The 26,120-nt window shown below is 53.6% G+C and overlaps 3 protein-coding genes across 3 annotated transcripts; all 3 read left to right on the forward strand.

Moving 5' to 3' along the window:
* The first annotated feature begins 525 nt into the window (after positions 1–525).
* On the forward strand, positions 526–5,004 carry LOC311579180 (cytochrome P450 2D3-like). The gene is made up of 9 exons (XM_084749499.1): positions 526–836; positions 1,779–1,950; positions 2,244–2,396; positions 2,476–2,636; positions 3,298–3,474; positions 3,614–3,755; positions 3,973–4,160; positions 4,506–4,647; positions 4,749–5,004. Exons 1-9 carry the CDS (start codon positions 648–650, stop codon positions 4,925–4,927), a joined length of 1,503 nt encoding a protein of 500 aa, XP_084605625.1. The 5' UTR covers positions 526–647; the 3' UTR covers positions 4,928–5,004.
* Positions 5,005–7,897: 2,893 nt separating this feature from the next.
* LOC311579181 (cytochrome P450 2D3-like) lies at positions 7,898–12,363 on the forward strand. The gene is made up of 9 exons (XM_084749500.1): positions 7,898–8,271; positions 9,202–9,373; positions 9,668–9,820; positions 9,900–10,060; positions 10,719–10,895; positions 11,035–11,176; positions 11,396–11,583; positions 11,929–12,070; positions 12,172–12,363. Exons 1-9 carry the CDS (start codon positions 8,083–8,085, stop codon positions 12,348–12,350), a joined length of 1,503 nt encoding a protein of 500 aa, XP_084605626.1. The 5' UTR covers positions 7,898–8,082; the 3' UTR covers positions 12,351–12,363.
* A 7,393-nt stretch (positions 12,364–19,756) lies between these two features.
* Positions 19,757–21,642, forward strand: LOC311579179 (cytochrome P450 2D3-like). Its single transcript, XM_084749498.1, has 4 exons — positions 19,757–19,937; positions 20,596–20,772; positions 20,912–21,053; positions 21,273–21,642. The coding sequence occupies exons 1-4, from the start codon at positions 19,797–19,799 to the stop codon at positions 21,626–21,628; spliced, it is 816 nt and encodes a 271-aa protein (XP_084605624.1). The 5' UTR covers positions 19,757–19,796; the 3' UTR covers positions 21,629–21,642.
* Positions 21,643–26,120: the final 4,478 nt, after the last annotated feature.

The raw sequence follows: 26,120 nt of genomic DNA on the forward strand, positions 1-26,120 counted from the left end.
CTGCCCCTCACTCACCACAGGCTGCAGCTGCCTTCCCCACTGCCCCTCACTCACACACAGGCTGCAGCTGTCTTCCCCACTGCCCCTCACTCACCACAGGCTGCAGCTGCCTTCCCCACTGCCCCTCACTCACCACAGGCTGCAGCTGCCTTCCCCCACTGCCCCTCACTCACCACAGGCTGCAGCTGCCTTCCCCACTGTCCCTCACTCACCACAGGCTGCAGCTGCCTTCCCACACTGCCCCTCACTCACCACAGGCTGCAGCTGCCTTCCCCACTGCCCCTCACTCACCACAGGCTGCAGCTGCCTTCCCCCACTGCCCCTCACCACCACAGGCTGCATGTGGGGCACAACAGATAATTTTACTGCACAACATAATTGTCCACTTCAAAGCAGAGTCACCTGAATATACCCCCTCCATGTTCAGCCAGAAGAACCATTAAGTCAGCTCCTGGGAGGGACTCACTCTCTCTGGCTCCTCCCTACACTTGAACAAACAAAATTTGGCTGGAGCAGAGAACAAAGGGCAGCTCTGGCACTCCTTTATAAGGTAGCGGGATCCAACCTTGGGACTTCTGGTCCTAGGCTTTTGTGGTGAGCGTTGTCCCTTGTTCTTTGGGAAGCCTGGGGAGCAGTGGCGCGCAGCCATGGAGCTGCTGGCTGGGACTGGCCTGTGGCCCGTGGCCATATTCACAGTCATCTTCATATTGCTGGTGGACCTGATGCACAGGCGCCAGCGCTGGGCTGCCCGCTACCCACCAGGCCCTGCACCGTGGCCTGTGCTGGGCAACCTGCTGCAGCTGGACTTGGAGAACATGCCGTATAGCATGTACAAGGTAAGTGACTTACTGCTGGGAGGTAACAGAGGATGCGGTGTCCATTGGAGCAGGTAGTGGGAGTGGAGCCATAGGTTACACAGGGAATTGTGCCCCAGAGAAGAACCACCTCTTCCTGGTGGTGGCACTTAGACATTTTTGGGCAACAGTTTTGAGGCACAAAGTCCAGGAGGTGAGGCAGGATGTGACAGCAGGTTCAAGGGTGATTGGACAGGGCAGTAGTCATAGAAGTCCCAAGTCCCTGTGATCCTGTCTGTCATAGGTGAGGTCTTAGCATGTTGCCAGGCCCCAAGTCTAGCACAGCCTGTCTGTCAGCACAGCAAGTGGACAGAGGGCTGTGGCTGGTGACTCTCTTGCTGCTGTGTGCTCTGTGGCCTCACTGCCCATCTCAAGGAACCTGAGTCTCCTCATATGTCCTGAGATGCTAAGGGGCCCAGGACAGTGTTGGGGTCTGGGATGGTCTCAGCTGGGTGATCACATCTACTGTGAGTCCTTTGCTGAACTTAAACAATGAGATGCCAGTCCTGGTGGGTTGACTCTGCTGTTAAGAGCACTTGCTGCTCCTCCAGAGGTCCTGAGTTCAATTCCCAATAACCAAATGGTGACTCACAACCATCTGGAATATGATCTGGTGCCTTATGCTGGTAGGCATGAAGACAGAGTACTTATTAATGGAAATAAAAAATCATTAAAAAGAAAAGAAGGCACAGTTTTAAGATGCCAGGTCTCAAGCTAGGGATGAAAGTAAGAGGAAGAGCATTCTCCCAGGACATATGAAGACCAAACTTCAATAACAAGCAACACACACACACACACACACACACACACACACACACACACACACACACACACACACAAACTATGCCAATGCTAGTGCAGGGAGCCTGGTTCTAGGCCCCACAGGGACCTCCACTTCCTAAGTGCTCTGTCCCTCTGCTTCAGCTTCGAAACCGCTATGGTGACGTGTTCAGCCTGCAGATGGCCTGGAAGCCTATGGTCGTCATCAATGGCCTGAAGGCCGTGCAGGAAGCTCTGCTGACCTGTGGAGAGGACACTGCTGACCGCCCTAAAATACCCATCTTTCAACACATTGGCCATGGACACAAAGCTCAAGGCAAAAGGCTGCTGGGTGGGGGAGGGGAGGCAGTCATAGCATCAGAGCCAGACATGGTGGGTACTGGGCAGAGCAAGGACAGGGCCTGATACAGGTGACAAGCAGTTAGCGACTCAACAAGCAGCCACTGAAATCCATCATGGAGCCTACGTAGCGGGCTAGGAGGTGGTAGACGTGGGTTTTGGAGGAAGGTAGGAGGATACGAGTGATGCTCGTCCCAGAGCAGACGAGGAATATGGGAGCAGTGGCCGGCACAGCCAGGTGTCCTTGCTTACGCACAGATGTGTCCACAGGTGTGGTCTTTGCACCATATGGGCCCGAGTGGCGAGAGCAGCGGCGGTTCTCTGTGTCCACCCTGCGCAACTTCGGCCTGGGCAGGAAATCGCTGGAGCAGTGGGTGACAGAGGAGGCTGGCCACCTCTGTGACGCCTTAGCCGACCAGGCTGGTGGGTGAGTGGTGGGGTGTGCGCATGGGCACAGCGAGATCGCACTGAGAACCTGACTAACTGGCCTCTCCGCTCCCAGGGCGTCCCCTCAGTCCCTACATGCTCCTCAGCAAAGCCGTGTGCAATGTGATCGCGTCCCTCATTTACGCCCGCCGCTTTGAGTATGGAGACCCTTCCCTCATCAACATGCTAACAACATTGGAAGAAAACATGGGAGAGACTAATGGCTTGCTTCCCGAGGTAGGGGGCTTGGGGCAGCCTGCGGAACCACTTCTGTGCCATCCATCCTCCCAGAAGAGCCTTAGGCAGGGGATTTGGAGAGCAAGACTTCTAGAAATGTCTACCACAGGAATAAAAGCGTAGAGCTTCACAAACCTGGAACAAACGCAGGGAAAATGTGGACCAAGGTCAGGTGTCCAGAACAGGGACAGCCAGTGCCCTCTGACTATATGGAAACTACAAAAGCCTGTGAAAGTTTCAGAGTAGAATATTCCTTCTGTTCACCCTGGGAACCAAGAGTCTGAGGTTGGAACTAAAGAGGAGACAGGAGATGAGAGGAGCGCACCGGGCCTTGTGGGAGAGGCTGGAAAGTGAGACTGGGTGAGATCAACATTGAGCAGAGGAACCCAGGGGCCAGAGAGATGCACAGTGGGTAAGGGAGCTGGCCAAGCAAGCCTGGCACTTGAGTGCAGTTCCAGTAAGGACACAAGTGACTCCGTTTGTTTTCCTCTGACCGCAACATTCTTGTCGTGGCCACAACACTCTCCACATCATGCGTGTACAAGCACACATTGAAATAATAATGATTATCATTATTATTATTATTAGAAATCTTATTTACTTCACACATTAAATGAAAAGGCAACAAGATTGCCTAGCACCTTGTCTGTGTGTGTTACAGGTTCTGAACACGTTCCCAATTCTCCTGCGCATCCCGGGGTTGGCCGACAAGGTCTTCCCTGCACAAAAGACATTCATGAGTATGGTGGATACGCTGCTAGCTGAGCACAGGAGGACCTGGGATGTTGACAAGCCACCTCAAAGCCTAACTGATGCCTTTTTGGCTGAGATGGAGAAGGTGAGAGATGGTGAGCTGTGGTGTCCAGCATGTCGTGGCTAACCCAGTGACCCCCAAGCGTGGCCTCCCGCAGACACTGGCTGAGTATCATGGGCCTTTTCCCTCTTTGCTCTGAGTCCACTGTCTCTCTCTGGCCCAGGCCAAGGGGAACCCTGAGAGCAGCTTCAATGACAAGAACCTGCGTGTGGTGGTGGCTGACCTGTTCATGGCGGGGATGGTGACCACGTCAACCACACTGTCCTGGGCCCTGCTGCTCATGATCCTGCACCCGGATGTGCAGCGTGAGCCTGGCTGGGCTGGGAAGAAAGGAGGAGGAGGGACGAGGCAGTGTCCTTAAGCTTCCCTGGGACACTTGTGACTCCTGGCCCAGGATTGCCCCAGACTGCGGCCTGGGTGATGGCCATCTTTCTCTCATGGACCCAGCCCTTAGCAGAGAGGTAGTGTAGGGACAAGGGTCATTTCAGGGCATCCTGAAATGAAGGGATGCTGTCCTTCCAGGCCGTGTCCAGCAGGAGATTGATGAAGTCCTAGGGCAGACGCGGCGCCCAGAGATGGCAGACCAGGCCCGCATGCCCTACACCAATGCTGTCATCCATGAGGTGCAGCGCTTTGCGGACATCGCCCCATTGAATTTGCCACGCCTGACGTCACGTGACATTGAATTACAAGGCTTCCGCATCCCTAAGGTAGGCATGGGCCCTCCTACCGATAGCATGGCCACTAGCAAACAAGGGAAGGAAAGGCCAAATCTCATGTGCCCTGGATTTCCATGAGGTGCTGCAACCATCCTGGGTGTGAGTATGCTGCAGCCGTTCCTGGGAGTCCTCGGGGAAACTGGGTGTCCAATGAGATGATCCACGGTGGAGAATGGGAGCAGACGTGGATGAAGCACTAGTTTCCAAGGTCACCCATCACCCATGAAGGAGCTGCGGTACTCTGACGAAGGGACTCAGTGTGTGGAGGTGGAAGAGGTTGTGCATGCAAATTAGGGGCCCCACCCCAGTCCATACTGACATAGTGTCTCCCGCCAGGGCACGATGCTCATCACGAACCTGTCCTCGGTGCTGAAGGACGAGACCGTCTGGGAGAAACCCCTCCAATTCCATCCTGAGCACTTCCTGGACGCCCAGGGACACTTTGTGAAGCCTGAGGCCTTCATGCCATTCTCCGCAGGTGCCCGCGGGGTGCCTGGCTCCCTGTGTCTTCCCAGGGTGCCTCTGAGGGTGGAGATCCTACCAGGACCCAGACTGACCAAGCCTCTCTCCCACCCTCAGGCCGCCGCATATGCCTGGGGGAGCCCCTGGCCCGCATGGAGCTCTTCCTCTTCTTCACCTGCCTCCTGCAGCGCTTTAGCTTCTCCGTGCCCGATGGACAGTCCAGACCCAGTGACCAAGGCATCTTCGCACTGCCAGTTACTCCAAAGCCTTACCAACTCTGTGTAGCCCTGCGCTAGCAGGGCCAGTAGCTCCACCTTCTGCTCAGCTTGGGCTGATTGAATGTTCAATAAACAAGTTCTGTGGCTGCACCTCAGACTCCTGGTCCAATTCCCATCCTTGTCTCAACTGTGTCCCAAGTCTTCAGTCCACAGACAGACCTGCCCCTCTATCTGGTCAGCCCAACCTAGGAGCAACCTGAATGTTGTGAGAAGAGAGATTCTTGACACAGAACAGTGGCCTTCAGGATCCAATGTGGGCGGATGAAGCAAGAAGGTTGCAACTTCAAGGCCAGCATGGGCATTCTAGCCTAGACTACTTTGAGATGCTTTCTCATAAAGGGGGTGGGGAGCTAAATAGTCACAGGAAGTGATGAAGGAAGGAGGAGGAAATGAGAGGGAGGATGCACGAACTAACCCAGACTCCAGCAACAATCAGAGACGACCTTTCTCGCTTGGACTCAGCCCTTGATTTGGTAGTAAGACAGGGGCAAAGGGGAGCCCCTGTGACTCTTTCACTGAGGGGATGCTGTCCCTTCAGGCTGAGTCTGACAAACAGAAGACTGATGAAGTCACAGGGCAGGCACGACAACCCAAACAGCAGACAATGGCAGACAAGGCCCACATGCCCTACAGCAATGCTGTCAACTGTGAGGTGCAGCACTCAACACCACAGGAAGTCACACGACCAAAGCCCCTTTGTTTGGTGATGTCTCTCATGACAGAACCAGCTATAAGCATGCCAGTAGTCTTAAGGTGGTTTCCTCAACTAAGGTGGGGAGCTCTCCTTTGTGAGTGTGAGGTGTCATTCTCCCTCCCCTTTTTTTTCATTAATTTTCAAAAAATGTGAAAATATTAAAGCTCAGATCACCAATGCAAAGATGGATTGTTGGGATCACAGTGCACAACTCTTTGAAGTGACTCTTTTCTCCTCCAAGTCAATTTTAGTCTGGGACCTGACTGATATACTGCTGTTGCACTTTGATTTCCTTTTCCATTCATTTTTGTCTTTTCAATATTTTTCCTTGAGTTTTAAATCCTGTTAATTACAAATACTGCATTTGATAGCAAAGATTCAGTGGCTTTGGATTGCATAGGTAACATCCTATCATATCTGCCCATAGTTCTGAGGAGGCCTCACACCATGAGGGGTACAGTAACCACCCGGGAAGGGAAGCTTCACCAACCCTAAGCGACCTCCAGTCTCCATTGCCCAAACTAAGCCTTCCCAAGGCAGCACCCAGAAGTCACTGTCCTCCCAGTGAGTGAGGTCACACTTCCCAGGCTGACTGGGTTAGCACTTCCCATCATGCCTAGGGAGAGAAGAACCTGGGAAGGGCTCTTAGACTCACTGTTGGTCTTCACAATGAAGCCAGCAGAGGGAAATGGCTCACAGGACAGAGTCCAGGAGACACCTGCCCAGGGTCCATTTGTCCAGTTCCAGTGGAGGACAGAGGACAGAGATTAAGTATGTGTTGCCTGTGTACAGAGAACTGCAAATCTGGGAGCACCAATCACCCTAGATGGCCAGGGACTCAGCTCCAGCTTCCTGTGGCAGAACGGGCACATATGTGCAGCTGGCATGAAAACATGACCCCAGTCCCTTAGAAGTCACATGACCCCAGTACCTTAGAGGTCAAATGACCATGGCCAACCACAGTGGTTCACATGGCTGAGAGCACGTGAACTGAGGGTGAAGGGAAGCAGACAGTGCTAGCAGGCAGCTGTGTAGCAGAGCATCCAAGTCACCTCTAAGAGCAGGTGACAGACCACGGAACCCTTTACAGCACACAGTGTGACATCACTCGCCTGTCAGCACACTTACCTCACAGGAGCACACTTAGGTGAAGTGGGAAAATCAGGCCTGGGCCAGCTTATCCCACAATGGGGCCAGCACCCAGTCAACACCATTGTACAGCGCTCAGACAGGCTGAGATCAGAGGAGAGGCAGACTGTGCTGTCCCAGCACTGACTCCAGGGTTAACCATCAGTCACCACAAGTTACCCCAGGAGGGTCCTGGAGCAGAGCAGGAGGAAGCCAGCAGCCTGAGCCTGTCAGTGAGCAGAGCGCGGTTGTCTCCCTCCTCCCACTCTTGACCGTGACCCTCTCAGGTGTCCTGACTCCCCTGCAGGCCGCCTTCAGGTGATACTGAGCCTAGAGAGAAAGACCCTTGTCTTTGCCCCAACCTAGACTGCCATCCTATGTCACAGTGTGGGGCAGGGTCATTGGGTAGGGCAAGGACCAGTAGTAGGGACAGGAACCGGGAGCAGACTTTGGGGGCCTCAGGCCAGCAACAAACGCGTCACCTCAGGCCTGGTGACAGAGAGGTCAGCTGAGAAGGGGTGGCATGGGCAGCAGAGAGAGGAAGATCCAGTGTCCAGACCTTGCTATGGCTCCATGGTGTGCTCCCCCCTACCTTGCTCCTGCCTCTCTTCTCTTCTGCCTCACTGTAGGGGGCAGCAGAGAGCAAGAGCTGAGCCTGGCCTCCACTGGGACATCTGAGCCTTGATATTCAGAGGTCTGGATCCCCAGAGAGGACAGGGGCAGAACCTTGGCTGACTGCAGTGAGTGAGAGTGGGCACGTGCAGGGTGACCAGCAGTTGTCCTGAGTACATGTGCATTTTGCGTCATTTTTCTGTTTTCTTAATGGATTACATTGGCAGTAGCTGCCTTCCCCCACTGCCCCTCACTCACACACAGGCTGCAGCTGTCTTCCCCCACTGCCCCTCACTCACACACAGGCTGCAGCTGCCTTCCCCCACTGTCCCTCACTCACACAAAGACTGCAGCTGCCTTCCCCCACTGCCCCTCACTCACACACAGGCTGTAGCTGCCTTCCCCCACTGCCCCTCACTAACCACAGGCTGCATGTGTGGCACAACAGATAATTTTACTGCACAACATAATTGTCCACCTCAAAGCAGAGTCACCTGGATATACCCCCTCCATGTTCAGCCAGAAGAACCATTAAGTCAGCTCCTGGAAGGGACTCACTCTCTCTGGCTCCTCCCTACACTTGAACAAACAAAATTTGGCTGGAGCAGAGGACAAAGGGCAGCTCTGGCACTCCTTTATAAGGTAGCAGTATCCAACCTTGGGACTTCTGGTCCTAGGTGTCTGTGGTGAGCGTTGTCCCTTGTTCTTTAGGAAGCCTGGGGAGCAGTGGCGCGCAGCCATGGAGCTGCTGACTGGGACTGGCCTGTGGCCCGTGGCCATATTCACAGTCATCTTCATATTGCTGGTGGACCTGATGCACAGGCGCCAGCGCTGGGCTGCCCGCTACCCACCAGGCCCTGCACTGTGGCCTGTGCTGGGCAGCCTGCTGCAGCTGGACTTGGAGAACATGCCGTATAGCATGTACAAGGTGAGTGACTTAGTGCTGGGAGGTAACAGAGGATGCAGTGTCCATTGGAGCAGGTAGTGTAGTGGGAGTGGAGCCACAGGTTACACAGGGTATTGTGCCCCTGAGAGAACCACCCCTTCCTGGTGGTGGCACTTGGACTTTCTTGGGCAACAGTTTTGAGGCACAAAGTCCAGGAGGTGAGGCAGGATGTGACAGCAGGTTCAAGGGTGATTGGACAGGGCAGCAGTCATAGAGGTCCCAAGTCCCTATGATCCTGTCTGTCATAGGTGAGGTCTTAGCATGGTGCCAGGTCCCAGGTCTAGCACAGCCTGTCAGTCAGCACAGCAAATGGACAGAGGGCTGTGGCTGGTGACTCTTGCTGCTGTGTGCTCTGTGGCCTCACTGCCCATCTAGAGGAACCTGAGTTTCCTCATATGTCGTGAGATGCTAAGGGGCCCAGGACAGTGTTGGGGTCTGGGATGGTCTCAGCTGGGTGATCACATCTACTGTGAGTCCTTTGCTGAACTTAAACAATGAGATGCCAGGCCTGGAGGGTTGACTCTGCTGTTAAGAGCACTTGCTGCTCCTCCAGAGGTCCTGAGTTCAATGCCCAATAACCAAATGGTGACTCACAACTATCTGGAATATGATCTGTTGCCTTATGCTGGTAGGCAGGAAGACAGAGTACTTATTTACGAAAATAAAAACATCATGAAAAAGAAAGAAAAAAGAAAAGAAGGCACAGTTTTAAGATGCCAAGTCTCAAGCTAGGGATGAAAGTAAGAGGAAGAGCATTCTCCCAGGACATATGAAGACCAAACTTCAATAACAAGCAACACACACACACACACACACACACACACACAAACTATGCCAATGCTAGTGCAGCGAGCCTGGTTCTAGGCCCCACAGGGACCTACACTTCCTAAGTGCTCTGTCCCTCTGCTTCAGCTTCGAAACCGCTATGGTGACGTGTTCAGCCTGCAGATGGCCTGGAAGCCTGTGGTCGTCATCAATGGACTGAAGGCCGTGCAGGAAGCTCTGCTGACCTGTGGAGAGGACACTGCTGATCGCCCTAAAATACCCATCTTTCAACACTTTGGCCATGGACACAAAGCTCAAGGCAATGGGCTGCTGGGTAGGGGAGGGGAGGCAGTCATAGCATCAGAGCCAGACATGGTGGGTACTGGGCAGAGGAAGGACAGGGCCTGATACAGGTGACAAGCAGTTAGCGACTCAACTAGCAGCCACTGAAATCCATCATGGAGCCTACGTAGCGGGCTAGGAGGTGGTAGACGTGGGTTTTGGAGGAAGGTAGGACGATATAAGTGATGCTCGTCCCAGAGCAGATGACTAATGGTGGGAGCAGTTGATGGCACAGCCAGGTGTCTTTGCTTACACACAGATGTGTCCACAGGTGTGGTCCTTGCACCTTATGGGCCCGAGTGGCGAGAGCAGCGGCGGTTCTCTGTGTCCACCCTGCGCAACTTCGGCCTGGGCAGGAAATCGCTGGAGCAGTGGGTGACAGAGGAGGCTGGCCACCTCTGTGACGCCTTAGCCGACCAGGCTGGTGGGTGACTGGTGGGGTGTGCGCATGGGCACAGCGAGATCGCACTGAGAACATGACTAACTGGCATCTCCGCTCCCAGGGCGTCCCCTCAGTCCCTACATGCTCCTCAGCAAAGCCGTGTGCAATGTGATCGCGTCCCTCATTTACGCCCGCCGCTTTGAGTATGGAGACCCTTCCCTCATCAACATGCTAACAACATTGGAAGAAAACATGGGAGAGAATATTGGCTTGCTTCCCGAGGTAGGGGGCTTGGGGCAGCCTGCGGAACCACTTCTGTGCCATCCATCCTCCCAGAGGAGCCTTAGGCAGGGGATTTGGAGAGCAAGACTTCTAGAAATGTCTACCACAGGAATAAAAGCATAGAGCTTGACAAACCTGGGACAAACGCAGGGAAAATGTGGGCCAAGGTCAGGTGTCCAGAACAGGGACAGCCGGCGCCCTCTGTCTATATGGAAGCTACAAAAGCCTGGGGAAGGTTCAGAGTAGAATATTCCTTCTGTTCACCCTGGGAACCAAGAGTCTGAGGCTGGAACTAAAGAGGAGACAGGAGATGAGAGGAGCGCACCGGGCCTTGTGGGAGAGGCTGGAAAGTGAGACTGGGTGAGATCAACATTGAGCAGAGGAACCCAGGGGCCAGAGAGATGCACAGTGGGTAAGGGAGCTGGCCAAGCAAGCCTGGCACTTGAGTGCAGTTGTAAGGACACAAGTGACTCTGTTTGTTTTCCTCTGACCGCAACATTCTTGTCGTGGCCACAACACTCTCCACATCATGCATATACAAGCACACATTGAAATAATAATGATTATCATTATTATCATTAATAGAAATCTTATTTACTTCACACATTAAATTAAAAGGCAACAATACCGCCCAGCACCTTGTCTGTGTGTGTTACAGGTTCTGAACACGATCCCAATTCTCCTGCGCATCCCGGGGTTGGCCGACAAGGTCTTCCCTGCACAAAAGACATTCATGACTATGGTGGATACGCTGCTAGCTGAGCACAGGAGGACCTGGGATGTTGACAAGCCACCTCAAAGCCTAACTGATGCCTTCTTGGCTGAGATGGAGAAGGTGAGAGATGGTGAGCTGTGGTGTCCAGCATGTCGTGGCTAACCCAGTGACCCCCAAGCGTGGCCTCCTGCAGACACTGGCTGGGTATCATGGGCCTTTTCCCTCTTTGCTCTGAGTCCACTGTCTCTCTCTGGCCCAGGCCAAGGGGAACCCTGAGAGCAGCTTCAATGATGCCAATCTACGTCTCGTTGTCTCTGATCTGTTTGGTGCTGGGATGGTGACCACGTCAACCACGCTGTCCTGGGCCCTGCTGCTCATGATCCTGCACCCGGATGTGCAGCGTGAGCCTGGCTGGGCTGGGAAGAAAGGAGGAGGAGGGACGAGGCAGTGTCCTTAAGCTTCCCTGGGACACTTGTGACTCCTGGCCCAGGATTGCCCCAGACTCCAGCCCGGGTGATGGCCATCTTTCTCTCATGGACCCAGCCCTTAGCAGAGAGGAAGTAGAGGGACAAGGGGAATCTCCCTGGGGCTCCTTCACTGAGGGGATGCTGTCCTTCCAGGTCGTGTCCAGCAGGAGATTGATGAAGTCCTAGGGCAGGCGCGGCGCCCAGAGATGGCTGACCAGGCCCACATGCCCTACACCAATGCTGTCATCCATGAGGTGCAGCGCTTTGCCGACATCATCCCATTGAATTTGCCACACATGACGTCACGTGACATTGAAGTACAAGGCTTCCGCATCCCGAAGGTAGGCATGGGCCCTCCTACCAATAGCATGGCCACTAGCAAACAAAGGAAGGAAAGGCCAAATCTCATGCGCCCTGGATTTCCATGTGGTGCTGCAACCATCCTGGGTGTGAGTATGCTGCAGCCGTTCCTGGGAGTCCTCGGGGAAACTGGGTGTCCAATGAGATGATCCACGGTGGAGAATGGGAGCAGACGTGGATGAAGCACTAGTTTCGAAGGTCACCCATCACCCATGAAGGAGCTGCGGTACTCTGACGAAGGGACTCAGTGTGTGGAGGTGGAAGAGGTTGTGCATGCAAATTAGGGGCCCCACCCCAGTCCATACTGACATAGTGTCTCCCGCCAGGGCACGATGCTCATCACGAACCTGTCCTCGGTGCTGAAGGACGAGACCGTCTGGGAGAAACCCCTCCAATTCCATCCTGAGCACTTCCTGGATGCCCAGGGACACTTTGTGAAGCCTGAGGCCTTCATGCCATTCTCCGCAGGTGCCCGCGGGGTGCCTGGCTCCCTGTGTCTTCCCAGGGTGCCTCTGAGGGTGGAGATCCTACCAGGACCCAGACTGACCAAGCCTCTCTCCCACCCTCAGGCCGCCGCATATGCCTGGGGGAGCCCCTGGCCCGCATGGAGCTCTTCCTCTTCTTCACCTGCCTCCTGCAGCGCTTTAGCTTCTCCGTGCCCGATGGACAGTCCAGGCCCAGCGACCAAGGCATCTTTGCACTGCCAGTTACTCCAAAGCCTTACCAACTCTGTGTAGCCCTGCGCTAGCAGGGCCAGTAGCTCCACCTTCTGCTCAGCTTGGGCTGATTGAATGTTCAATAAACAAGTTCTGTGGCTGCACCTCAGACTCTTGGTCCAATTCCCATCCTTGTCTCAACTGTGTCCCAAGTCTTCAGTCCACAGACAGACCTGCCCCTCTATCTGGTCAGCCCAACCTAGGAGCAACCTTAATGTTGTGAGAAGAGAGATTCTTGACACAGAACAGTGGCCTTCAGTATCCAGTGTGGGCGGATGAAGCAAGAAGGTTGCAAGTTCAAGGCCAGCATGGGCATTCTAGCCTAGACTACTTTGAGATGCTTTCTCATAAAGGGGGTGGGGAGCTAAATAGTCACAGGAAGTGATGAAGGAAGGAGGAGGAAATGAGAGGGAGGAGGCACGAACTAACCCAGACTCCAGCAACAATCAGAGACGAACTTTCTCGCTTGGACTCAATCCTTACTTTCGTTGTTACACAGAGGCAAAGGGCAGAGCTTCACTGAGGGGACGCTGTCCCTCCAGGCATAGTCCAATGAGAGATTGATGAAGTCAAAGGACAGGGGGGGGTGACCCGAGATGGCAGACCAGGCCCCCATGTCCTACACCAATGCTGCCATCCATGAGGTGCAGCGCTTTGGGGACATCGCTCCATTGATTTTTCCCCGCCACACATTCCGTGACATTGAAGTCCAGGACTTTCTCATCCCCAAGGTAGGCATGGGCCCCTCTGCTCTGCATCCCCAAGGTGATGTTCCTGCCACTGCCTCCTAAGGGCTAGGATTACAGGCATGCACCACCACACCTGGCATTAATGTCATCTCGGCTTTATTTTGTTAAGGCATCACTAATACCCACAAACCTTGCCATTATTGTTGTGCTTGGAATCGAACCCAAGGCCTTATGCATACTCAGCACACATCAGTGTACCACACTCCAGAGTGTATGTGTGCATGTTGATTTGTGTTCTATGTAGGCACATGTGTGTAGTGTAGGCTTAGGCATGTGTAAGGAGTGTTGGCATGTGTGTGGTGTTTAGGCAAGTGTGTGGTGTGTAGGCATGTGTGTGGTGTGTAGACATGTGTGTGGTGTGTAGGGTGTGGTGTGTAGGCATGTGTGTGGTGTAGGCATGTGTGTGGTGTGTTGGCATGTGTGTGGTGTGTAGGCACGCGTGTGGTGTGTAGGCATGTGTATGGTGTGTAGGCATGTGGGTGGTATGTAGGCATGTGTGTGGTGTGTAGGCATGCGTGTGGTGTGTAGGCATGTGTGTGGTGTGTAGGCGTGTGTGGTGTGTAGGCATGTGGGTGGTGTGTAAGCATGTGTGTGGTGTGTAGGCATGTGTGTGGTGTGTAGGCATGTGTTTGGTGTGTAGGCATATGTGTGGTGTGTAGGCATGTGTGTGGTGTGTAGGGATGTGGGTGGTGTGTAGGCATGTGGGTGGTGTTTAGGCCTGTGTGTGGTGTTTAGGCATGTGTGTGGTGTGTAGGCATGTGTGTGGTGTGTAGGCATGTGTAAGGAGTCTTGGCATGTATGTGGTGTATAGGCATGTGTGTGGTATGTAGACATGTGTGTGGTGTGTAGGGTGTGGTGTGTAGGCATGTGTGTGGTGTAGGCATGTGTGTGGTGTGTTGGCATGTGTGTGGTGTGTAGGCATGCGTGTGGTGTGTAGGCATGTGTATGGTGTGTAGGCATGTGGGTGGTATGTAGGCATGTGTGTGGTGTGTAGGCATGCATGTGGTGTGTAGGCATGTGTGTGGTGTGTAGGCATGTGTGTGGTGTGTAGGCATGTGGGTGGTGTGTAGGCATGTGTGTGGTGTGTAGGCATGTGTGTGGTGTGTAGGCATGTGTTTGGTGTGTAGGCATGCGTGTGGTGTGTAGGCATGTGTGTGGTGTGTAGGCATGTGTGTGGTGTGTAGGCATGTGTGTGGTGTGTAGGCATGTGTGTGGTGTGTAGGCATATGGGTGGTGTGTAGGCATGTGGGTGGTGTGTAGGCATGTGGGTGGTGTACAGGCATGTGTGTGGTGTTTAGGCATGTGTGTGGTGTGTAGGCATGTGTGTGGTGTGTAGGCATGTGTAAGGAGTCTTGGCATGTGTGTGGTGTATAGGCATGTGTGTGGTGTGTAGACATGTGTGTGGTGTGTAGGGTGTGGTGTGTAGGCATGTGTGTGGTGTAGGCATGTGTGTGGTGTGTTGGCATGTGTGTGGTGTGTAGGCATGCGTGTGGTGTGTAGGCATGTGTATGGTGTGTAGACATGTGGGTGGTATGTAGGCATGTGTGTGGTGTGTAGGCATGCATGTGGTGTGTAGGCATGTGTGTGGTGTGTAGGCATGTGTGTGGTGTGTAGGCATGTGGGTGGTGTGTAGTCATGTGTGTGGTGTGTAGGCATGTGTGTGGTGTGTAGGCATGTGTTTGGTGTGTAGGCATATGTGTGGTGTGTAGGCATGTGTGTGGTGTGTAGGCATGTGGGTGGTGTGTAGGCATGTGGGTGGTGTACAGGCATGTGTGTGGTGTTTAGGCATGTGTGTGGTGTGTAGGCATGTGTAAGGCGTGTTGGCATGTGTGTGGTGTGTAGGCATGTGTGTGGTGTGTAGGCATGTGGGAGGGATTTCGGCATGCGTGTGGTGTGTAGGCATGTGTGTGGTGTGTAGGCGTGTGTGGTGTGTAGGAATGTGGGTGGTGTGTAAGCATGTGTGTGGTGTGTAGGCATGTGTGTGGTGTGTAGGCATGTGTTTGGTGTGTAGGCATATGTGTGGTGTGTAGGCATGTGGGTGGTGTGTAGGCATGTGGGTGGTGTGTAGGCATGTGGGTGGTGTACAGGCATGTGTGTGGTGTTTAGGCATGTTTGTGGTGTGTAGGCATGTGTGTGGTGTGTAGGCATGTGTAAGGAGTCTTGGCATGTGTGTGGTGTATAGGCATGTGTGTGGTGTGTAGACATGTGTGTGGTGTGTAGGGTGTGGTGTGTAGGCATGTGTGTGGTGTAGGCATGTGTGTGGTGTGTTGGCATGTGTGTGGTGTGTAGGCATGCGTGTGGTGTGTAGGCATGTGTATGGTGTGTAGGCATGTGGGTGGTATGTAGGCATGTGTGTGGTGTGTAGGCATGCGTGTGGTGTGTAGGCATGTGTGTGGTGTGTAGGCATGTGTGTGGTGTGTAGGCATGTGGGTGGTGTGTAGGCATGTGTGTGGTGTGTAGGCATGTGTGTGGTGTGTAGGCATGTGTTTGGTGTGTAGGCATATGTGTGGTGTGTAGGCATGTGTGTGGTGTGTAGGCATGTGGGTGGTGTGTAGGCATGTGGGTGGTGTACAGGCATGTGTGTGGTGTGTAGGCATGTGTAAGGAGTGTTGGCATGTGTGTGGTGTGTAGGCATGTGTGTGGTGTGTAGGCATGTGGGAGGGATTTCGGCATGTGGGTGGTGTGTAGGGTGTCGTGTGTAGGGCGTGGTGTGTAGACATGTGTGTGGTGTGTACACATGTGTCATGTGTCAACATGTGTGCTGTTGTGTAGGTTTGTGTACATGGGCAGCAGGTAGTACAGAAGCCTCTGCAGAAGCAGTTCTCGCTGCTTCTACAACATGTCAGCCTGTGTGGTGGGGCTCACATCCCTGCATGCACCTCTTCAACACCACAGGAAGTCACAAAACCAAAGCCCATCTATTTGGGGAGATCTCTCATGACGGAACCAGCTCTAAGTGTGCTCAATGTCTCAAGGTGGTCTCCTCAAATAAGGTGAGGAGTTCTCCTTTGATGAATGTGAGGTGTCATTCCCCATTTCTTTTCATTAATTTTGGTAAAATGTGAGGAGTTTTAAAGCTCAGATCACGAATGCAAAATTGTTAGGATCAGGCGCCCCAATTCTTAGAAGAGATTCTTGTCTCTTCCAAGTCAGTTTCTGCCTGGGACCTGACTGATACACTGCTGTTGCACCTTGATTTCCTTTTCCATTCACTTTTGTCTTTTCAATATTTTTCTCATTTTTTTACTTGAGTTTTCAATCAAAAGAATTACAAATTCTGTGTTGCACACCAAGTGTGCATCATCTCAAGAAACAGTTCAGTGGCTTTGGATTGCATAGGTAACATCCTATCATAATTGCCCATAGTTCTGAGGAGGCCTCACACCATGAGGGGTACAGTAACCATCTGGGAAGGGAAGCTTCACCAACCCTAAGCAACCTCCAGTCTCCATTACCCAAACTAAGCCTTCCCAAGGCAGCACCCAGATGTCACTGTCCTCCCAGTGAGTGAGGTCATAGTACCCAGGCTGACTGGGTTAGCACTTCCCACCATGCCTAGGAAGAGGAGAAGAACCTGGGAAGGGCTCTTAGACTCACTGTTGGTCTTCACAATGAAGCCAGCACAGGGAAATGGCTCGCAGGACAGAGTCCAGGAGACACCTGCCCAGGGTCCATTTGTCCAGTTCCTCTGGAGGACAGAGGACAGAGATTAAGTATGTGTTGCCTGTGTACAGAGAACTGCAAATCTGGGAGCACCAATGACCCCTGATGGCCAGGGACTCAGCTCCAGCTTCCTGTGGCAGAACTGGCTCACCAGTGCAGCTGGCATGAGAACAGAACCCAAGCCCCCTAGAAGTCACATGACCCCAGTACCTTAGAGGCCACATGACACTGGCCAACCACAGTGGGTCACATGGCTGAGGGCAAGTGGACTGGGGGTGAAGGGAAACAGACAGTGCTAGCAGGCAGCTGTGTAGCAGAGCATCGAGGTCACCTCCCAAGCGTAGGTGACATACTAGGGAACCCTTTACAGCTGAGGATTACATTGGCCCCAGCTGCTTTCACCCACTGCCCCTCACTCACCACAGGCTGCAGCTGCCTTCCCCACTGCCCCTCACTCACCACAGGCTGCAGCTGCCTTCCCCCACTGCCCCTCACTCACCACAGGCTGCAGCTGCCTTCCCCCACTGCCCCTCACTCACCACAGGCTGCAGCTGCCTTCCCCCACTGCCCCTCACTCACCACAGGCTGCAGCTGCCTTCCCCACTGCCCCTCACTCACCACAGGCTGCAGCTGCCTTCCCCCACTGCCCCTCACTCACCACAGGCTGCAGCTGCTTTCCCCCACTGCCCCTCACTCACCACAGGCTGCAGCTGCCTTCCCACACTGCCCCTCACTCACCACAGGCTGCAGCTGCCTTCCCCCACTGCCCCTCACTCACCACAGGCTGCAGCTGCCTTCCCACACTGCCCCTCACTCACCACAGGCTGCAGCTGCCTTCCCACACTGCCCCTCACTCACACACAGGCTGCAGCTGCCTTACCCCATGGCCCCGCACTCACCACAGCCTGCATGTGTGGCACAACAGATAATTTTACTGCACAACATAATTGTCCACCTCAAAGCAGAGTCACCTGGATATACCCCCTCCATGTTCAGCCAGAAGAACCATTAAGTCAGCTCCTGGAAGGGACTCAATCTCTCTGGCTCCTCCCTACACTTGAACAAACAAAATTTGGCTGGTGCATAGGACAAAGGGCAGCTCTGGCACTCCTTTATAAGGTAGCGGGATCCAATGCTGAGACCTGTAGTCCTAGGTGTTTGTGGTGAGCTTCTCACTTGTTCTTTAGGAAGCCTGGGGAGCAGTGGCCCGCAGCCATGGAGCTGCTGGCTGGGACTGGCCTGTGGCCCGTGGCCATATTCACAGTCATCTTCATATTGCTGGTGGACCTGATGCACAGGCGCCAGCGCTGGGCTGCCCGCTACCCACCAGGCCCTGCACCGTGGCCTGTGCTGGGCAACCTGCTGCAGCTGGACTTGGAGAACATGCCGTATAGCATGTACAAGGTGAGTGACTTAGTGCTGGGAGGTAACAGAGGATGCAGTGTCCATTGCAGCAGGTAGTGGGAGTGGAGCCACAGGTTACACAGGGAATTGTGCCCCAAGAGGGACCAGTTTCCTGCTGGCCTACACTGGGACTTTCTAAGGCATAAATTTGAGGAACAATGACCAGAGGGTGAGGCAGGATGTGACAACAGGTTCAGGTCTGGTTAGACAGGGCAGCAGTCATAGAGGTCCCAAGTCCCTATGATCCTGTCTGTCATAGGTGAGGTCTTAGCATGGTGCCAGGTCCCAGGTCTAGCACAGCCTGTCTGTCAGCACAGCAAGTGGACAGAGGGCTGTGGCTGGTGACTCTTGCTGCTGTGTGCTCTGTGGCCTCACTGCCCATCTAGAGGAACCTGAGTTTCCTCATATGTCGTGAGATGCTAAGGGGCCTAGGACAGTGTTGGGGTCTGGGATGGTCTCAGCTGGGTGATCACATCTACTGTGAGTCCTTTGCTGAACTTAAACAATGAGATGCCAGGCCTGGTGGGTTGACTCTGCTGTTAAGAGCACTTGCTGCTCCTCCAGAGGTCCTGAGTTCAATTCCCAATAACCAAATGGTGACTCACAACTATCTGGAATATGATCTGGTGCCTTATTCTGGTAGGCATGAAGACAGAGTACTTATTTACGAAAATAAAAACATCATGAAAAAGAAAGAAAAAGAAAAGAAGGCACAGTTTTAAGATGCCAAGTCTCAAGCTAGGGATGAAAGGAAGAGGAAGAGCATTCTCCCAGAATACAGGAAGACCAAACTTCAATAACAAGCAACACACACACACACACACACACACACACACACACACACACACACACACACACACAACTATGCCAATGCTAGTGCAGGGAGCCTGGTTCTAGGCCCCACAGGGACCTCCACTTCCTAAGTGCTCTGTCCCTCTGCTTCAGCTTCAAAACCGCTATGGTGACGTGTTCAGCCTGCAGATGGCCTGGAAGCCTATGGTCGTCATCAATGGCCTGAAGGCCATGCAGGAAGCTCTGCTGACCTGTGGAGAGGACACTGCTGACCGCCCCGAAATACCCATCTTTCAACACATTGGCCGTGGACACAAAGCTCAAGGCAAAAGGCTGCTGGGTGGGGGAGGGGAGGCAGTCATAGCATCAGAGCCAGACATGGTGGGTACTGGGCAGAGGAAGGACAGGGCCTGATACAGGTGACAAGCAGTTAGCGACTCAACTAGCAGCCACTGAAATCCATCATGGAGCCTACGTAGCGGGCTAGGAGGTGGTAGACGTGGGTTTTGGAGGAAGGTGGGAGGATACAAATGATGCTCATCCCAGAGAAGACGAGGAATATGGGAGCAGTGGCCGGCACAGCCAGGTGTCCTTGCTTACGCACAGATGTGTCCACAGGTGTGGTCCTTGCACCTTATGGGCCCGAGTGGCGAGAGCAGCGGCGGTTCTCTGTGTCCACCCTGCGCAACTTCGGCCTGGGCAGGAAATCGCTGGAGCAGTGGGTGACAGAGGAGGCTGGCCACCTCTGTGACGCCTTAGCCAACCAGGCTGGTGGGTGAGTGGTGGGGTGTGCGCATGGGCACAGCGAGATCGCACTGAGAACCTGACTAACTGGCATCTCCGCTCCCAGGGCGTCCCCTCAGTCCCTACATGCTCCTCAGCAAAGCCGTGTGCAATGTGATCGCGTCCCTCATTTACGCCCGCCGCTTTGAGTATGGAGACCCTTCCCTCATCAACATGCTAACAACATTGGAAGAAAACATGGGAGAGAATACTGGCTTGCTTCCCGAGGTAGGGGGCTTGGGGCAGCCTGCGGAACCACTTCTGTGCCATCCATCCTCCCAGAGGAGCCTTAGGCAGGGGATTTGGAGAGCAAGACTTCTAGAAATGTCTACCACAGGAATAAAAGCGTAGAGCTTGACAAACCTGGAACAAACGCAGGGAAAATGTGGGCCAAGGTCAGGTGTCTAGAACAGGGACAGCCAGTGCCCTCTGTCTATATGGAAGCTACAAAAGCCTGGGGAAGGTTCAGAGTAGAATATTCCTTCTGTTCACCCTGGGAACCAAGAGTCTGAGGCTGGAACTAAAGAGTAGACAGGAGATGAGAGGAGCACACCGGGCCTTGTGGGAGAGGCTGGAAAGTGAGACTGAGTGAGATCAACATTGAGCAGAGGAACCCAGGGGCCAGAGAGATGCACAGTGGGTAAGGGAGCTGGCCAAGCAAGCCTGGCACTTGAGTGCAGTTCCAGTAATGACACAAGTGACTCCGTTTGTTTTCCTCTGATTGCAACATTCTTGTCGTGGCAACAACACTCTCCACATCATGCGTATACAAACACACATTGAAATAATGATTATCATTATTATTATTATTAGAAATCTTATCCACTTCACACATTAAATGAAAAGGCAACAAGACCGCCTAGCACCTTGTCTGTGTGTATTGCAGGTTCTGAACACGTTCCCAATTCTCCTGCGCATCCCGGGGTTGGCCGACAAGGTCTTCCCTGCACAAAAGACATTCATGAGTATGGTGGATACGCTGCTAGCTGAGCACAGGAGGACCTGGGATGCTGACAAGCCACCTCAAAGCCTAACTGATGCCTTCTTGGCTGAGATGGAGAAGGTGAGAGATGGTGAGCTGTGGTGTCCAGCATGTCATGGCTAACCCAGTGACCCCCAGACGTGGCCTCCTGCAGACACTGGCTGGGTATCATGGGCCTTTTCCCTCTTTGCTCTGAGTCCACTGTCTCTCTCTGGCCCAGGCCAAGGGGAACCCTGAGAGCAGCTTCAATGATGCCAATCTACGTCTCGTTGTCTCTGATCTGTTTGGTGCTGGGATGGTGACCACGTCAACCACGCTGTCCTGGGCCCTGCTGCTCATGATCCTGCACCCGGATGTGCAGCGTGAGCCTGGCTGGGCTGGGAAGAAAGGAGGAGGAGGGACGAGGCAGTGTCCTTAAGCTTCCCTGGGACACTTGTGGCTCCTGGCCCAGGATTGCCCCAGACTATGGCCTGGGTGATGGCCATCTTTCTCTCATGGACCCAGCCCTTAGCAGAGAGGAAGTAGAGGGACAAGGGGAATCTCCCTGGGGCTCCATCACTGAGGGGATGCTGTCCTTCCAGGCCGTGTCCAGCAGGAGATTGATGAAGTCCTAGGGCAGACGCGGTGCCCAGAGATGGCTGACCAGGCCCGCATGCCCTACACCAATGCTGTCATCCATGAGGTGCAGCGCTTTGCCGACATCACCCCATTGAATTTGCCACGCCTGACGTCACGTGACATTGAATTACAAGGCTTCTGCATCCCTAAGGTAGGCATGGGCCCTCCTACCGATAGCATGGCCACTAGCAAACAAGGGAAGGAAAGGCCAAATCTCATGCAGCCTGGATTTCCATGTGGTGCTGCAACCATCCTGGGTGTGAGTATGCTGCAGCCGTTCCTGGGAGTCCTCGGGGAAACTGGGTGTCCAATGAGATGATCCACGGTGGAGAATGGGAGCAGACGTGGAGGAAGCACTAGTTTCCAAGGTCACCCATCACCCATGAAGGAGCTGCGATATTCTGACGAAGGGACTCAGTGTGTGGAGGTGGAAGAGGTTGTGCATGCAAATTAGGGGCCCCACCCCAGTCCATACTGACATAGTGTCTCCCGCCAGGGCACGATGCTCATCACGAACCTGTCCTCGGTGCTGAAGGACGAGACCGTCTGGGAGAAACCCCTCCAATTCCATCCTGAGCACTTCCTGGACGCCCAGGGACACTTTGTGAAGCCTGAGGCCTTCATGCCATTCTCCGCAGGTGCCCGCGGGGGCCTGGCTCCCTGTGTCTTCCCAGGGTGCCTCTGAGGGTGGAGATCCTACCAGGACCCAGACTAACCAAGCCTCTCTCCCACCCTCAGGCCGCCGCATATGCCTGGGGGAGCCCCTGGCCCGCATGGAGCTCTTCCTCTTCTTCACCTGCCTCCTGCAGCGCTTTAGCTTCTCCGTGCCCGATGGACAGCCCAGACCCAGTGACCAAGGCATCTTTGCACTGTCAGTTTTTCCAAAGCCTTACCAACTCTGTGTAGCCGTGCGCTAGCAGGGCCAGTAGCTCCACCTTCTGCTCAGCTTGGGCTGATTGAATGTTCAATAAACAAGTTCTGTGGCTGCACCTCAGACTCCTGGTCCAATTCCCATCCTTGTCTCAACTGTGTCCCAAGTCTTCAGTCCACAGACAGACCTGCCCCTCTATCTGGTCAGCCCAACCTAGGAGCAACCTTAATGTTGTGAGAAGAGAGATTCTTGACACAGAACAGTGGCCTTCAGTATCCAACGTGGGGATGAAGCAAGAAGGTTGCAAGTTCAAGGCCAGCATGGGCATTCTAGCCTAGACTACTTTGAGATGCTTTCTCATAAAGGGGGTGGGGAGCTAAATAGTCACAGGAAGTGATGAAGGAAGGAGGAGGAAATGAGAGGGAGGAGGCACGAACTAACCCAGACTCCAGCAACAATCAGAGACGAACTTTCTCGCTTGGACTCAATCCTTACTTTCGTTGTTACACAGAGGCAAAGGGGAGAGCTTCACTGAGGGGACGCTGTCCCTCCAGGCATAGTCCAATGAGAGCTTGATGAAGTCAAAGGACAGGGGGGGGTGACCCGAGATGGCAGACCAGGCCCCCATGTCCTACACCAATGCTGCCATCCATGAGGTGCAGCGCTTTGGGGACATCGCTCCATTGATTTTTCCCCGCCACACATTCCGTGACATTGAAGTCCAGGACTTTCTCATCCCCAAGGTAGGCATGGGCCCCTCTGCTCTGCATCCCCAAGGTGATGTCCCTGCCACTGCCTCCTAAGGGCTAGGATTACAGGCATGCACCACCACACCTGGCATTAATGTCATCTCGGCTTTATTTTGTTAAGGCATCACTAATACCCACAAACCTTGCCATTATTGTTGTGCTTGGAATCGAACCCAAGGCCTTATGCATACTCAGCACACATCAGTGTACCACACTCCAGAGTGTATGTGTGCATGTTGATTTGTGTTCTATGTAGGCACATGTGTGTAGTGTAGGCTTAGGCATGTGTAAGGAGTGTTGGCATGTGTGTGGTGTTTAGGCAAGTGTGTGGTGTGTAGGCATGTGTGTGGTGTGTAGACATGTGTGTGGTGTGTAGGGTGTGGTGTGTAGGCATGTGTGTGGTGTAGGCATGTGTGTGGTGTGTTGGCATGTGTGTGGTGTGTAGGCATGCGTGTGGTGTGTAGGCATGTGTATGGTGTGTAGGCATGTGGGTGGTATGTAGGCATGTGTGTGGTGTGTAGGCATGCGTGTGGTGTGTAGGCATGTGTGTGGTGTGTAGGCGTGTGTGGTGTGTAGGCATGTGGGTGGTGTGTAAGCATGTGTGTGGTGTGTAGGCATGTGTGTGGTGTGTAGGCATGTGTTTGGTGTGTAGGCATATGTGTGGTGTGTAGGCATGTGTGTGGTGTGTAGGCATGTGGGTGGTGTGTAGGCATGTGGGTGGTGTACAGGCATGTGTGTGGTGTTTAGGCCTGTGTGTGGTGTTTAGGCATGTGTGTGGTGTGTAGGCATGTGTAAGGAGTCTTGGCATGTGTGTGGTGTATAGGCATGTGTGTGGTGTGTAGACATGTGTGTGGTGTGTAGGGTGTGGTGTGTAGGCATGTGTGTGGTGTAGGCATGTGTGTGGTGTGTTGGCATGTGTGTGGTGTGTAGGCATGCGTGTGGTGTGTAGGCATGTGTATGGTGTGTAGGCATGTGGGTGGTATGTAGGCATGCGTGTGGTGTGTAGGCATGTGTGTGGTGTGTAGGCATGTGTGTGGTGTGTAGGCATGTGGGTGGTGTGTAGGCATGTGTGTGGTATGTAGGCATGTGTGTGGTGTGTAGGCATGTGTTTGGTGTGTAGGCATATGTGTGGTGTGTAGGCATGTGTGTGGTGTGTAGGCATGTGGGTGGTGTGTAGGCATGTGGGTGGTGTACAGGCATGTGTGTGGTGTTTAGGCATGTGTGTGGTGTGTAGGCATGTGTAAGGAGTGTTGGCATGTGTGTGGTGTGTAGGCATGTGTGTGGTGTGTAGGCATGTGGGAGGGATTTCGGCATGTGGGTGGTGTGTAGGGTGTCGTGTGTAGGGCGTGGTGTGTAGACATGTGTGTGGTGTGTACACATGTGTCATGTGTCAACATGTGTGCTGTTGTGTAGGTTTGTGTGCATGGGCAGCAGGTGGTACAGAACCCTCTACAGAAGCAGTTCTCGCTGCTTCTACAACATGTCAGCCTGTGTGGTGGGGCTCACATCCCTGCATGCACCTCTTCAACACCACAGGAAGTCACAAAGCCAAAGCCCATCTATTTGGGGAGATCTCTCATGACGGAACCAGCTCTAAGTGTGCTCAATGTCTCAAGGTGGTCTCCTCAAATAAGGTGAGGAGTTCTCCTTTGATGAATGTGAGGTGTCATTCCCCATTTCTTTTCATTAATTTTGGTAAAATGTGAGGAGTTTTAAAGCTCAGATCACGAATGCAAAATTGTTAGGATCAGGCGCCCCAATTCTTAGAAGAGATTCTTGTCTCTTCCAAGTCAGTTTCTGCCTGGGACCTGACTGATACACTGCTGTTGCACCTTGATTTCCTTTTCCATTCACTTTTGTCTTTTCAATATTTTTCTCATTTTTTTACTTGAGTTTTCAATCAAAAGAATTACAAATTCTGTGTTGCACACCAAGTGTGCATCATCTCAAGAAACAGTTCAGTGGCTTTGGATTGCATAGGTAACATCCTTCATAACTGCCCATAGTTCTGAGGAGGCCTCACACCATGAGGGGTACAGTAACCATCTGGGAAGGGAAGCTTCACCAACCCTAAGCAACCTCCAGTCTCCATTACCCAAACTAAGCCTTCCCAAGGCAGCACCCAGATGTCACTGTCCTCCCAGTGAGTGAGGTCATAGTACCCAGGCTGACTGGGTTAGCACTTCCCACCATGCCTAGGAAGAGGAGAAGAACCTGGGAAGGGCTCTTAGACTCACTGTTGGTCTTCACAATGAAGCCAGCACAGGGAAATGGCTCGCAGGACAGAGTCCAGGAGACACCTGCCCAGGGTCCATTTGTCCAGTTCCTCTGGAGGACAGAGGACAGAGATTAAGTATGTGTTGCCTGTGTACAGAGAACTGCAAATCTGGGAGCACCAATGACCCCTGATGGCCAGGGACTCAGCTCCAGCTTCCTGTGGCAGAACGGGCACATATGTGCAGCTGGCATGAGAACAGAACCCAAGCCCCCTAGAAGTCACATGACCCCAGTACCTTAGAGGCCACATGACACTGGCCAACCACAGTGGGTCACATGGCTGAGGGCAAGTGGACTGGGGGTGAAGGGAAACAGACAGTGCTAGCAGGCAGCTGTGTAGCAGAGCATCGAGGTCACCTCCCAAGAGTAGGTGACATACTAGGGAACCCTTTACAGCTGAGGATTACATTGGCCCCAGCTGCTTTCCCCCACTGCCCCTCACTCACCACAGGCTGCAGCTGTCTTCCCCACTGCCCCTCACTCACCACAGGCTGCAGCTGCCTTCCCCACTGCCCCTCACTCACCACAGGCTGCAGCTGCCTTCCCCCACTGCCCCTCACTCACCACAGGCTGCAGCTGCCTTCCCCACTGTCCCTCACTCACCACAGGCTGCAGCTGCCTTCCCACACTGCCCCTCACTCACCACAGGCTGCAGCTGCCTTCCCCACTGCCCCTCACTCACCACAGGCTGCAGCTGCCTTCCCCCACTGCCCCTCACCACCACAGGCTGCATGTGGGGCACAACAGATAATTTTACTGCACAACATAATTGTCCACTTCAAAGCAGAGTCACCTGAATATACCCCCTCCATGTTCAGCCAGAAGAACCATTAAGTCAGCTCCTGGGAGGGACTCACTCTCTCTGGCTCCTCCCTACACTTGAACAAACAAAATTTGGCTGGAGCAGAGAACAA

This window comes from Acomys minous (genome assembly GCF_964271855.1).
Source record: "Acomys minous genome assembly, chromosome: 12".
NCBI classification, from domain to species: domain Eukaryota; kingdom Metazoa; phylum Chordata; class Mammalia; order Rodentia; family Muridae; genus Acomys; species Acomys minous.